The 13,443-nt window shown below is 36.7% G+C and overlaps 1 protein-coding gene across 2 annotated transcripts in view; it reads left to right on the top strand.

Annotated features, from left to right (window-relative positions):
• The window catches only part of LOC150100800 (amine oxidase [flavin-containing]-like), a 132,788-nt gene that overhangs the window by 97,121 nt on the left and 22,224 nt on the right, over nucleotides 1–13,443 (top strand). For both annotated transcript variants that reach the window (XM_090401527.1, XM_090401528.1), the window contains exon 12: nucleotides 6,682–6,779. In XM_090401527.1, coding sequence (XP_090257653.1) covers nucleotides 6,682–6,779 — 98 coding nt within the window. The remainder of the gene's footprint in view (nucleotides 1–6,681; nucleotides 6,780–13,443) is intronic.

A 13,443-nucleotide genomic window follows, 5' to 3' on the forward strand; every position in this document is an offset into this window, starting at 1 on the left:
AGCTGGGTCAGAAGTAAAACACTTGACCAAAGACTAGAAACTGCAGATATGAGAGTCCTGAGAAAGATTATAGGCGTGAACAGATGGCATCAATGGCAGTATCATATTAAAAACGAGGATATTAGGAAAGAACTTGACATTGTCAGCATCCAGGAATGCGTTAGCAGAGCTAATCTCAGGTGGTATGGTCACTTAAACAGAATGGGCGAGGAAAGATTAGCAAAACAAGTGTTCTCTGCCAGGTTGGCAGGAAAACGACCGAGAGGAAGACCAAGATATAGGTGAATTGATACGGTACAAAGTGCTTTAGACGATAGAAATATAAGATCTGATAATATTGGAGTGTTGACAAGTAACAGACTGATTTGGAGGAAAATTGTAGATAGGAAATTAATAATGATGTAATTTTTTTCATGTAGTACTATCATATCCTGTACACCCCTTGAGGGTACATGGCAGGAATTTGATGATGATGATGATGATGATAATTGTACATTTTTTAGACTTGAGTCCGGTCTCAGACTCTGCATCTAGGCTGGACTTGGCTTTGTTGAGTCTCAAATTACTGTCTTCCCAAACTGTAAGGGAATGAGTTTGAGAAGCATGGTAGGTATTGTGTGAATAATGTAGAAAGTTTTTTCAGTTGGCTATAAAGTAAAATGCTCGCCAAAGAAATTATATTCTTATTTAATCCTTGATCAGTGTAAGCAAAAAATTCAACCATGGTAACTTCCTAGGCCTGGCTCTCACTGATGAGAACTCTTGTTAGTGACCCTTCCTATAATGCATAGTAAAATACACATCTGGAAAGAAGTATGCTTTGCATTATGGGATACTAAGATAATTCATGTGAAGTTAACAGCCTCTATATACTAGTAGCCTAGTCATGAAGATACTTCACATACAGACTTTGTTTACTTAAATTTTTAATAAAGCATTCAACAAAAATATCTTGGCTGGTATAATTTACTATGCGAATAATGGTTAGTATAGGTATCCTCTAATGAGTCTGATGCCTGAAAAATAATAGTACTTTAGTGGTATCATAGTGTAGCAGTTTACTTTATTCCATTCGGCTGTCACTTTATTACAAACATGACACATATCATCAACGAAATGTGAGATTAAATGGTTGGACAAATGTCTACAGATGGTATAACACAGAAGCAAAAACAGACCATGAAAGAGTGAAAGCGTGAAAATAAGGATCAGATTTTGTATGGTGATTCGTGATACAAGGAGTCCTTGAGGAGAGTGTTATGAAATTATGTTTTCCTGGAACTAAGATAAAGAACGTCAGTGATGCTGTAAGGATTCAAAGAATTAAGGTGAAAGAGCTGGTACAAATTTTTTAGCAGGTCACAAGTGTCGTATGCGAGAAGACCTGAAAAAGTTCTAGTACATGTGAAAAAGAAGAGCGAGAAAGTAGGTTGTGAGTCTGTTGCCACAGTATGACAGAAGTGAACTGAGATGGAGAACTATGATCACAAATGAGTTGCTGTGCAGATTGTGCAGGAGAAATGGTGTGGAGTTTGTGGAGTGAGTTGGATGGAAAGAAGGCTTGCATCTAAATGGATTTGGTGTCAGGAGTCTTGAGAAAGTGTTGTTTAGTGAGAGTTCAAAAGCACAAAGTCAGAGAAACTAGAATGTTAAGGAGGGATGCAGGGATGATAACATAAGAATGAGCATGAGTTCAGGCAGCTTATAGTCTAGTAAGTGGAAGAGTAATCACATGATGCAAAATGTATCATCCCATGTTGACTTTAGTCAGCTAAGTAACACAAGGTGTAAGGGAGGTTGTGGGATGAAAGGAGTATTGCAGTTTATGTATACCAATATCAGAAGTATTCAAAATAAGGTTGAGAAGTTTTTGACATCGATTAGCACAACTTCAGAGAGGACAGAAAGAATAGGATGAGGGGGGGGGTTGCTAGGATAATAGAGGAATTAAAGCAAAAAAAAGAGTATAAGTATATCGGGGGGGGGGGGAAAGCCAGGGATTGAGAAGCCAATTCATCCTTCTGCTGCTATATTTCAGGGGGTATACAGGAGAATGTAGATGACAAGCACTTGCAAATTAATATGTTGCAAATTACAGATCAAATAATCATTATGGGGGATTTCAAAGGCAGGGAAGGAAATGGAATTCATACAGCTGCTGAGAGATAATTACTTGAGGCAACATGTGAAGAGCACATGAGGTTCAAGAGTGCTATATCTGATCACTGCATCTGAGAACTTAACACTAACCAATCTAGCTATCCTGCTTCTCCTTGGAGAAAGTGGCCGTGTAGTCTTGGCCTGGGAGATTGCCAGGCAAGCAGAATTTTCTATTAAGAAGGAATATATGTGGATATATTGCAAAATATATTATGACAATCTGAGGAGACAGCTTTCAGAGCAACGGCATAAGAATTTGGAGGGGAGAATGTTGTTGGTGTATGGAAGGTTGTCAAGGAATGTTTGAAGAAAGTAGTATCTGAATGTATATCTATAGTCAGAAGGATAAATCAGGTAGGAGTTAGATGGATGAATGGCTTCATTAAGCAAGAGTTGCAGACAAAGAAAAAGTTGTGGAGGGATTATAAAGAAAAGGATGATCAGCATGCCCCTGAATAGTATAAGGTGTAGGCAAGAAAGATGACTGGTATGGTAAGGAGACCAAAGCTAATTATGAGAGAAAGCTAGTTGATGAGGCCCAAAGAAACCCTAAGTAGTTCTTTCACCATGTGGCAAGTAAAAGGAGGAATGACTATGGAAGGATGACTTTAAAACGTGCTGATAGAAAGTAACAGAACCAAACCAAATAGTTGAATTACTGAGTGAGCATTTTTCAGGGGTGTACCATCTAGGGGACATTGCAATGCCATTTGTGACTTTGACTAATAGGAGAATAGCAGTTAAATAAATGGAGGTACTTAAATATATCGGAGAACCTCAATATGAACATAGAAATAGGATTAGATGGCATATCAGCCAGTGTGTTACAAGAATGTGCAAGAGAATTATCAGCTCCTCTGACTGAGCCATTGAATCTATGACTCAGTAACGGGAAGGTGCCAAAATAGTTTCACTGCATAAAGAAGACTCCAGGAAGGCAGTATCAAATTATAGGCTAATCAGCATTTTAGGACTGGTGGTTAAGGTATCGGAGAAATTGATGAAAGACAGAATTCAGGACTGGGATAGGAATATGATACCCTGAAAGGGACATCCTGGTTTTGTAAAGGGTTGGCCTTGCCTTAGTAATCTGCTTACTTTTTATAATCAAGTGACAATGGAGTTCGATAAGGGAAATGGCTACTCATTGATATTGCTGGACTTTGCAAAAGCATTGAGAAGATTCCACATAGAACTCTATTACATCAATTGGAGCAAATGGGGATAGATATGAATCTGGTGATTTGGATTGTAAGGTGACTGATGGATCAATATCAAAGAGTGGTTTATGGAACAGTTGAGTCCAGCAGAAGGCAAGTGACCAGTGGTATACCACGGGGCTCAGTACTTAGTCCTCTGTTGTTTAATTTGTATACAGTGATATACAAAAAAGGAAATGATTTTACAGGAAATATTCAGTTGTTTGCTGACAATGCTAAACTGGGGATAGCAATGGTAAGTGAAGGTGATGCAAAGATCCTGCAGGAAGACATAAATAGACTAGCAGTATGGGCAAAGGTAAATGGCTCCAGTTTAATATAGCCAAGTTTAAGGTGAAACACTTTGGAAAGTGATCAGAAGCTGTGTACTATAATCGATGAAACTGAACTGCAGGAAGTTGATGAGGCCAGGGAATTAGGGGATGATTGGCAACAGGGTGTTGAAGTTTAGAGGGTATATTGCAAAGGTAACCAAAATACATACATCAGATTATGTGGTCATTGAAGAACACACTAATAAGTAGAGAGAGAGAGAGAGAGGTTATTGTTTCCCTATATAAGGCTTTAATAAGACCACATCTGGACTCCCAGATTCCGTGGTGATGAAGAAGTTGTGGAGAGGATCCAGAGGTGAGTGACAAAGATTGTGGCAGATCTGTAGAATGCTCTCTATGAAAATAGATTGATAGTCTGTAGGCTTCTGAATTAGCTGTAAATGAAAAAGAGGAGGCATGATAGATGCATTTAAGTTATTAAAAGGATTTTATAAGATTGACACTGAAGACGTTTTCAGTACGTGGCAAGAAGGAAGAGAACAAGAGGTCACCAGTGGAAGTTGTATAAGAGTGTGGTTAGCAAGGGTGTTAGGACTAGGTTTTTTGCTTGGAGGGTGGTGAATGGGTCGCCAGAGATGGTTGCGGGTGCTTTATCAGTGAATGAGTTTAATGAGAAGTATATAAGATATTGTGTGAATGATGGCTAGTGTGTGAATAAATGGATCTCCCATAATGAGTCTTCTGACTCCATGGAGATATTTATATAATAATATTATAGAAAGTGAATTACTAAGGCAAGACCTATCCTTTGCTCACCCCCCTCCCCTTCCCCATGGATAATCACCATGAACTTAACTGGCAGTTAGTATGCTAACGACCAGTCCCAATATACTAATCAGTGCATAATTTGCTCCCCCTGCCTTAAGTCAACTTTTGTAAATATAAATAAGTCAATTTTTCGTATATATAAAGAAGAGTTGAAGAGTCACTGCATGAAAAATATGACCAGTATAGTAAGGAAGGAGAAATTAGAATATGAGAGAAGACTAGCACTGTAATCCAAAAATAATCCTAAAGAATTCTTTTCGTGTTGTGTAGAAAGAGAAATAATTGTGGCTGAATTACCTCACTAGTTGGAGCAAGTTGGTAACCTGTGCAGGTGATGCAGTAGAGCTATTTAATGATCACTTTATGAATGCAATTTATGCTTTCAAACAGATTATTTTATTGGGATATTTTATTCCTAGATGGTTGGGATGGGATGGGATGGGGACTGAAGGATTGAAAGGGGATGAAATAACCATATTTAGAAGGCAACCATGAGTGAAGGTGCTTCTGTTAGTGCTTTGATCTGTTGTTTAATGAAAGTCATTCAACTGGAAGAATCCTTAATGAATGGAAGGATGTTTAGTATTAAGAGGCATTAGTGTATTTGCATAAGTTGTGATCAAATGGGGTCATCAAACCTTAGACCAGTTTGTATATCTTCTATGATTGTTAAGAAATTAGTAATTTGCAGAATTGGACTGATAAGAGTAATATTATTTATGAAGGTAGAATGGATTTATTAAGGGTTGTTCTTGTTTCAGTTATCTGGTTACCTTTGTAATAAAGTAATGAAAGTGGTCAATAAGGGAATGAGTATACTGTGATTTTTCTGGATTTTTCAAATGTATTTCATAGGTAATGAGAAGTTAATATATAAGTTATAATGAATGGCTTAGTTGTGAGGCTGATGGATTGGATTCACAATTAGCCATCTGACATATATATCAAAGAGTTATGTATATGGGAGCAGTATAGAGAAGAGGGAATGCTACAAATAGGGGTTCCACAGGACTCGATACTTGACCATCACTCACTGTTCATCCTTTATGCAAACAATATTGTAATTGGCTTGGTTGGCTAAGTGGTTAGCGTAACTGCTATTCAACCAATCCGCTCTTCAAACCAGGTTCAAATCCCACTGTGGGCATTGTGGATCTTTGTGATTGTCTTTAAGTGAGAGATGAATTTCATCACTCAATGTGAGACCACTGCCCAGCTTATTAGAGGCCTGAAGTGGCTTTAAAAAGTTCCATGTTTGGTCTCTAGAGTAGGGTTTCTGAACTATGTAAAAAATAAATAAAATATATAAAAATTAATAACAATAGAATAAAAAAAATCCATAGCCCACTCACAGTACTAATGTACTATATGCTTACAACCTTTCATGAGTTGGAATCACATTAAAAAAATTTGATTGCAGAAGATAGTCAATGATTTGTAGATGATTTGAAACTAGGATTATTAGTGATTATGCTGATCTGATGGCCATTCGGGAGGATTTGAATAAGCTGAGCAAGTCGGTAAATGAGTGGGGATAAAAGTGTGATGTTACTTCACAGAATACATTGTAAAAGTGGTGAAGAAACCTGTAGGATTGCTACAATAGAACCAATCAAAATAAGGGTTGGATGGCTCCATTATTTAAGGCTTACTTCAAACCATATCTGAACTACCGTACCCAGATCTAGTTCTGGGATTTGTAGGGAATGAAGAAATTTTAGAGAAGTACAAAGTTGATATTCAAAATTGATATGATACCAGAAAAGAAATCAGAATGGTGAAATGAGGAGAGATTGAGAGCATGTAATCTGCAGAGTTGGTAGACAAGATGATGTGAACAAGATATATAAGCTGTTGAGATATATTTACAAGAAGAATTAGCGATTTTTCAAATGGTACTACAAGAGGAAGAAGCAAGTGAATTAAATGTTGCACAAAGAGAGCAGTGAATTAAAAAGATTGAGAAGCTTTTTTTTTTTTTTTTTTTTTTAACATGAAGAGGTTAGAAACATTTTAACACTTTGTACTGCCTCAAGCCTCTTGAAATTGGTGTCATTATTCATAGAAAACCTATGATAATAATAATAAAACATAAAATGACCACATTATATGTAAATTTTATAATATTATTAACTGCCATATCAGTTTATACTATTAATTCCTCTTACTCTCTCTCTTTATCTTTTTCCTCCCCTTAGCCAGTGCATTATGAAGAAAAGAATTGGTTAGCTGAGCAGTATTCAGGTGGGTGTTATGTATCGACTTTTCCACCTGGAGTCCTTAGCTGTTATGGAAAGTAAGTCATATTTATTCACCGCATCAACTAATCCTTATTATCATTATTAAGAATAGTATTATTATTGCAGATTGGTCTGTTGTTTATTAGGTATGTGATTAGTTTTTTTTTTTTTTTCAGGTATAATATGTTTGATAACAGTACACATTCATCTATTAGATTCATTTTAGATTGTATGACAACAGATTTTGATAAAAACTGACATTTGAGAACCTTGCTAAAATGTGTTATGCATTCTTAATTTTGATTGAAATATGATCATTTTAAGTAAGCAGAATTAGGCAAAATAATCTGAGATTCAAAATTATATGCTACACTATTAGCGTACCATTTACTAGTCTGACTGCTTTATGAGTACTGTGAGCATATAATCATTAAGTTTGTAGTAAACATGTTGAAAATTAGTGGAACCCTTAATCAAACTTTAATAAAAGGAAATATACAGTTCAGCAATCTTATTTTTTAAGTAGTTTGGATTTGCATGCTTACTGCTTTTTCCTCATTATTTATCTGCTTTCAGAAAATTTTTTTTCCTAATGCTTTTTTATAATATGAATGGACTTTTCAAAATAATAATAATAAAATGACAACACCTAAAGCAAAAGATAGCATTACATTTGTGAAATATCCTGGGGTATATAAGATTCCATGTTCGTATGGCAAGATTTACATTGGTCAGACAGGTAGAAGTTTCAAAATTCATAAGCAAGAGCACATAGGCAACATGGCACATAAGAAAAAAAGTGTTCTTACTGTACATCTCTCTAAACATCACGATATGGATTGGCTGTCTGCTTCCGTGTTATACTTGGAAGACAATGTTTAATGTTTAAGGAGTCTTCTGAAGTGATTTACTCACACAGGACTTTAAAACAGAAACCAAGGCCTTATACTTTATGATATCTGGAAGTCTCTCTTATTCATTGTGTAACATACAAGACCTCTGTAATGCAAATAACGATTTACAGACTTTACACAACAATGTCCAAATAGCACTGATGTATCTAATGACATGTATGATTAGCTATTTGCTTATTAGTTACTTTATTTTTAAAAAAAAATAATGGTTATTCAAGTGTTCAGAGCTTGCTTGTTCTCTACTGTTTGTCCTGATGATGCTGTCAACTAATTGATGGTAAAACAAGTTTGCTTAATTTTTTAATAAATCAGTTAACAAGGTAATTAACATTGCACTAAAGAGCAGTGGCTGGTTCAAGGTAGTAAATTAAGAAAGGATTACAAATTAAAACAGATTTCAAGTAAACTCTTAGTATAAACAAGAAAATCAAAATGAGGGACCAGTGATGCATGGAACAAGTCTGCCTTCTAAGATTATATGGAGTTGATTGTTGGAAAAGTTAAATTCAAGTAAGTTAAGAAAGAGAAAGGGATCTGATTAATGACTCCAGACATCATTTAAGATGGGTCTCTGATTTCTGTTGAGGAAGACATGTGGATGAATGATAGTAGTGGTGTATTATTGTTATTATAACTAAATGGCATCTCCATGGAGACCAAAAACTCATCATGGGGGGGGGGGTATACACTGACGATTATTAGCACAATGCCTATCATACCTCTTGTTAAATTTGTTCACCAACAAAGTATTCTTGACTTTCTGGCAACCCATTCCAGTCATTCATCTACTCTACAAGATGCTGCAAACAACTGGAAAAAAACTAGTAAAAAATCTTATACCCTTGCTAACCACAATCTTACACAACTTTCAAGGGTTATCCCTTGAAAGTTGTGTATTATTGTTCTCTCCCATCCAGTCATATTGAAAGATTTCTTTAGCATCTATAAATCCCTTTAGTAACACATGTTTATATCACAATCCTCTTTCCTACCTACCAGCTAAATTTTGTAATCTTCAAACCTGTTTTCGTTCTATCCTCATAGAGAGCACTCCACAAACGTGCCATCCTTTTGGTCAGTCACGTCCTGTTTATCTGCTGCTTACACATTCTCAAGAAAAACCTAGGCAGTCAAATCTGTGCATAACAGCATCTAGATGCAGTCATATGAAAGCATTCTTGACTTTCTGGCAACCCATTCCAGTCACTCATCTACTCTACAAGACGCCGTCTTGTAGAATATTTTAACGTCCAAATGATCCATTGAACTATTTTTGTCTGCAATATGTCTTCTAAACTTCAACTTCCTGTTTACCTCACCCCCAAATCCAATTATTATCCAAAATGCTACTCTGTTTAGATCATCATCCAGATCTCTTCATCACCTTTGTCAACTGTTCCTTTCTCATCATCAGTGACCGATTAAACAGCAGCAACTTATGTATCTAAATAATTCAGTATTGTTATAATAATAATAACAATACTGAATTATTTAGATTTTATAGCATCAGAGTCTCATTGTGGTTCCTCATTTTCACACATGCTCTTCAAGAAATTATATTCTTATATCCTTTATCCAAGTGTAAGCAAATAAAAATATGAATGTGAAGTAACATCATGACTGAGCTACTTGTATATAGAGGCTAATAACTTCACATTCATTGCCTTAGCATCCCATAATGCAAAGCACATATCCTTACAGACATGTATAATGCTATGCATTATGGGAAGGGTCACTACCTAGACCAGTTTCAACCTTTATTGAGGTCTCTTCAGTAGGAGCCAGATCCAGAAGTGATACCAAGATTGAAGTAATGCATGCACAACTCATATTTCCATATACAAGTAGTCAAAAAAAGGGAGCCTGTGTAGCTCAGTAAATGTGGCATTTGCACACCATGGAGCTTGACTGCACGAAGGAAGACTTGCTTTCAAATCTAGTCGGTGACTAGAGGAAATTTTTCTAAGCCTTTTTTTGACCAGTTCCTTCCCGAGTTAGTCGATCTCTGGCACGGGCAAGCGGGTTTTTCATCCCGGAAACTCAAGAAAATCAATTGTAGAACCCACATTATCTTGGACATTAAAATATTGTGTGAGGATTAGGGACCACGAGATGGCGGCACATGTTGAGCCATCTCTCTTCACTGCATGCTGCTTAATTAGTGATAGCCTCAGGCCAGGTATCTCTGATTTGGGTTCCAATGGAGATTGAACTGCCCACTCAGTTTCCAAAAGTTAGATAGGGCTAAAATGGCCTCACCTACTTCCTATATGGAAATAAAAAGGCGTTAGCTGAGTTTTTTTTTTTTTTTTTTTTTTTTTTGAAGTAGTCAAAAGGTGTCACACCTTATTACTAAAATACTCTGGATTAAAGAAAGATGTCTAAAAGTTTTTCACTTGGTTATATTATAAATTAAAGATTCCAAGAAATTATATTCTTGGTTTAATCCTTTATCCAAGTGATGTTACTTACATGCAAATTTTTATTTGTGTACACTTGGATAAAGGATTAAATGAAGAATATAATTTCTTGGCATCTTTAACTTATAATATAACCAAGTAAAAAATTTCATCAAATGCCAGTAGTTAAAACTCATTCACTGTTTTCATATTCAACACACTCTCGGGTAATGCATTCCACTCATCAACCATTCAATACTCCTCTCCATTCAATAAACTTAATTCTCACTCTTCTGCTCATACCATCTTTATACACTCTCCAGAGTGTCATTTTAATCCTGTCTCTGTTCTATGAAAAATCTTTAATCAGTAACAACCTGTTACCTACTTATGTCTTAATCATATTATCTACTCTACAAGTAAAATGAGAAATGACTATGGAAGGATAACTTTAAAAAGTGCTCATGGTGAGGGGAGGTAACAGAACCAAACCATCATCATCATCAAATTCCTGACATATACTCTCAGGAAGTGTGCAGGATCTTGTGATAGTACTACATGAAAAAGTTACATCATTACTAACTTCCTATCAACAATTTTCCTCCAGATTAGTCTGTTTTATTATTATTATTATTACCCCCAAGACCTCATGGAGTCAAAGACTCATCTGGGAGGTCCCTTTATCACACACACAGCTCATTATACCATGTCTTAAACACACTCAAACTCCTTGTAGGCACCACACTCTCAGGTAAGGCATTCCAATCATTTACAACTCTGCATGAAAAAAACCTGCCTCTCACTCCCCTACTCACACTCTCCTTATACAGTTTCAAGGGATGACCTCTGGTTCTCCTCTGATCTCCCAATATTCCAGTATTATTAGATCTTATATTTCTGTCTTCTAAGGCACTTTTTTACTGTATCGGTCCACCCACATCTTGGTTTTCCTCTCAGTCTTTTTCCTGCCATCCTGGCAAAGAACACTTGTTTAGTTAATCTTTCCTCTCCCATTCTGTTTAAGTGGTCAAACCATTTGAAATTAGCTCTGCTAACACATTCCTGAATGCTAACAATGCCATATTCTTTCCTAATAACCTCATTTTTAATATGATACTGCCATTGATACCATCTGTTCAGCCCCTCCCCCTAATCTTTCTCATGCTCTCATATCTACGGTCTCCAGAGTATTTATTTTAACCCAGCTCTCAGATCCATAGTTAAAATTGGTTTCAACACTGCCTTGTATACAGCTAGTTTAGTGTTTTGACTAATCTCTCTCTTATTTCATATAAATTTATTTAGTTGACTTCCTACCATACTGGCTTTGCTAATTCTGCTGTCTATTTCCAAATTTAATTAGGCATAATTTTTAGTGAAGATGACAAAGTATTTATTTGCACAGTTGGGTTCAGCAGGCTGGTGGAAGTGGTGTTATGGTCTGAGGAGCTTTCCCTGGCAAACCCTAGGTCTGTTGCTTATCATCCCACAAACACTGAATGGTGAACACCACAGGCACCTGTTAGTCAACCATCTCCATCCATATCTGAAGGAGATCTACCCAGACCAGATTTCTTTCAACAGAACAACACACCTTGTCATCAGGTTCATATGACTACTGAATGGTTGAAGGAACATGACAACCAATTTGCCACATTTCACATTTCCTTGGTCCCCAAACTCTGCTGACTATAACCCAATTGAACATGTATGGGATATGCTAGAACGGGTTGTGAAAAACTGTTGATCCTCCTCCATGGAATGAGCGTAAACTGACAAAGTTGTTACTGCAGACATGGATCAAGTTATGCATGGAGGATGTTAGACACCTTGTTGAATCTGTTTCTAGGTTTCTGCAAGCCATGATTGCATAGAGAGGTGGACCAACATGTTATTAAGTGGGTGTTCAAAGCTAACTCAGTGTAAAGTAAACAGCTGAGACCAACGTTGCCAATCTTGATATCAGGTTTAATACCACTTTCCTTCATAATGTGATCCATATAGATGATGAATAACAGTGGCAATAATGTACACCCTTGTCGTGCACCTGACTTAACATCAAACCATCTTCCTGTACCTCCTCGAGTTCTAACTGCTGATTTACAACTCAAATAGAGACTATGTATTGCTTGATATAATGTCACATTTATACCATATAACTGGAGCCTTTTGAACAGCTTTCCACTTTGCACACCATAACTCAAAATGATGGTATAATAGAAGCAAACCAAATAATTGAATTACTGAGTAAGCATTTTGCAGGAGTGCACCATCTAGGTGTGGACACTGCAATGCCAGGTGTCACACTGACTGATAGGAGAATAGAGGTTAAAGAAATGGAGGTGCTTAAATATGTTGGAAAACCTCAATATGAACACAGACATGGAATTGGATGGTAAGCCCGTGTATTATGAGAATGCGCAAGGGAATTATTAGCTCCTCTGACCAAGCTGTTTATTTAAACCTCAATAGTGAGAAGGTGCCAATGGAGTGGAAAGAGGGCAGTAGAGCCCCCATTGCATATAGGGGTTGCTCCAAGACAGAGGTAGCAAATTATAGGATAGGCCAATCAGCATCTCCAGAGTATTTATTTTTAACCCAGCTCTCAGATCCATAGTTAAAATTGGTTTCAACACTGCCTTGTGTTAAAGCATTGGAGAAATTGATTTAAGACAGAATTCAAGACTGGGTGGACAGTGTGGTTTTGCAAAGGGTAGGTCTTGCCTTAGTAATTTGCTTACTTTTTATAATCAAGTCACAATAGAGTTGGATATGGGAAATGGCTACTCAGTGATATTGCTAGACTTTGCAAAAGCATTTGACAAGATTCCACGTAGAATTCGGTTGCATAAATTGGAGCAGATGAGGAATGGATATGAATCTGGTGATTTGGAGAGGGTGGCTGATAGACAGGTATCAAAAAGTGGTTTATGGAGGAGTTGAGTCCAGGAGAAGGCAAGTGTGACCAATGATGTACTACAGGGCTCAGTACTACTACTTGTCTGCTGTTGTTTACTTTGTATGTCGGTGATATAGGAAATTATCTGACAGGAACTATTCAGTTTTTTTTTTCTGTTTTTTATGTGGTTCCTGCCAACAAAAGATTATTAGTAAAAGTATAGTACATTTGTAATGTGGGTGGGCTAAGGATTTTGTTCCCCCATTTTATATATTTTTTTGTAATTTTTTTATTTATTTTTACATCGTTTAGAAATCCTGCTGTAGAGACCAAGCATGGAGCTTTTTCAAGCCACTTCAGGCCTCCAATAAGTGGGGTAGTGGTATCACACTGGGCAATGAAATTCATCTCCACTTAAAGACAATCACAAACATCCATGCCCACAGCAGAATTCAATCCTGTGACCTGTTGGTTGGAGAGCAGGTATGCTAACCACTCAGCCAACCAG

Source organism: Typopeltis vanoorti, chromosome 12 (genome assembly GCF_054136105.1).
Source record: "Typopeltis vanoorti isolate ZY-2024b chromosome 12, IOZ_Tvanoo_1.0, whole genome shotgun sequence".
Taxonomy (NCBI): domain Eukaryota; kingdom Metazoa; phylum Arthropoda; class Arachnida; order Uropygi; family Thelyphonidae; genus Typopeltis; species Typopeltis vanoorti.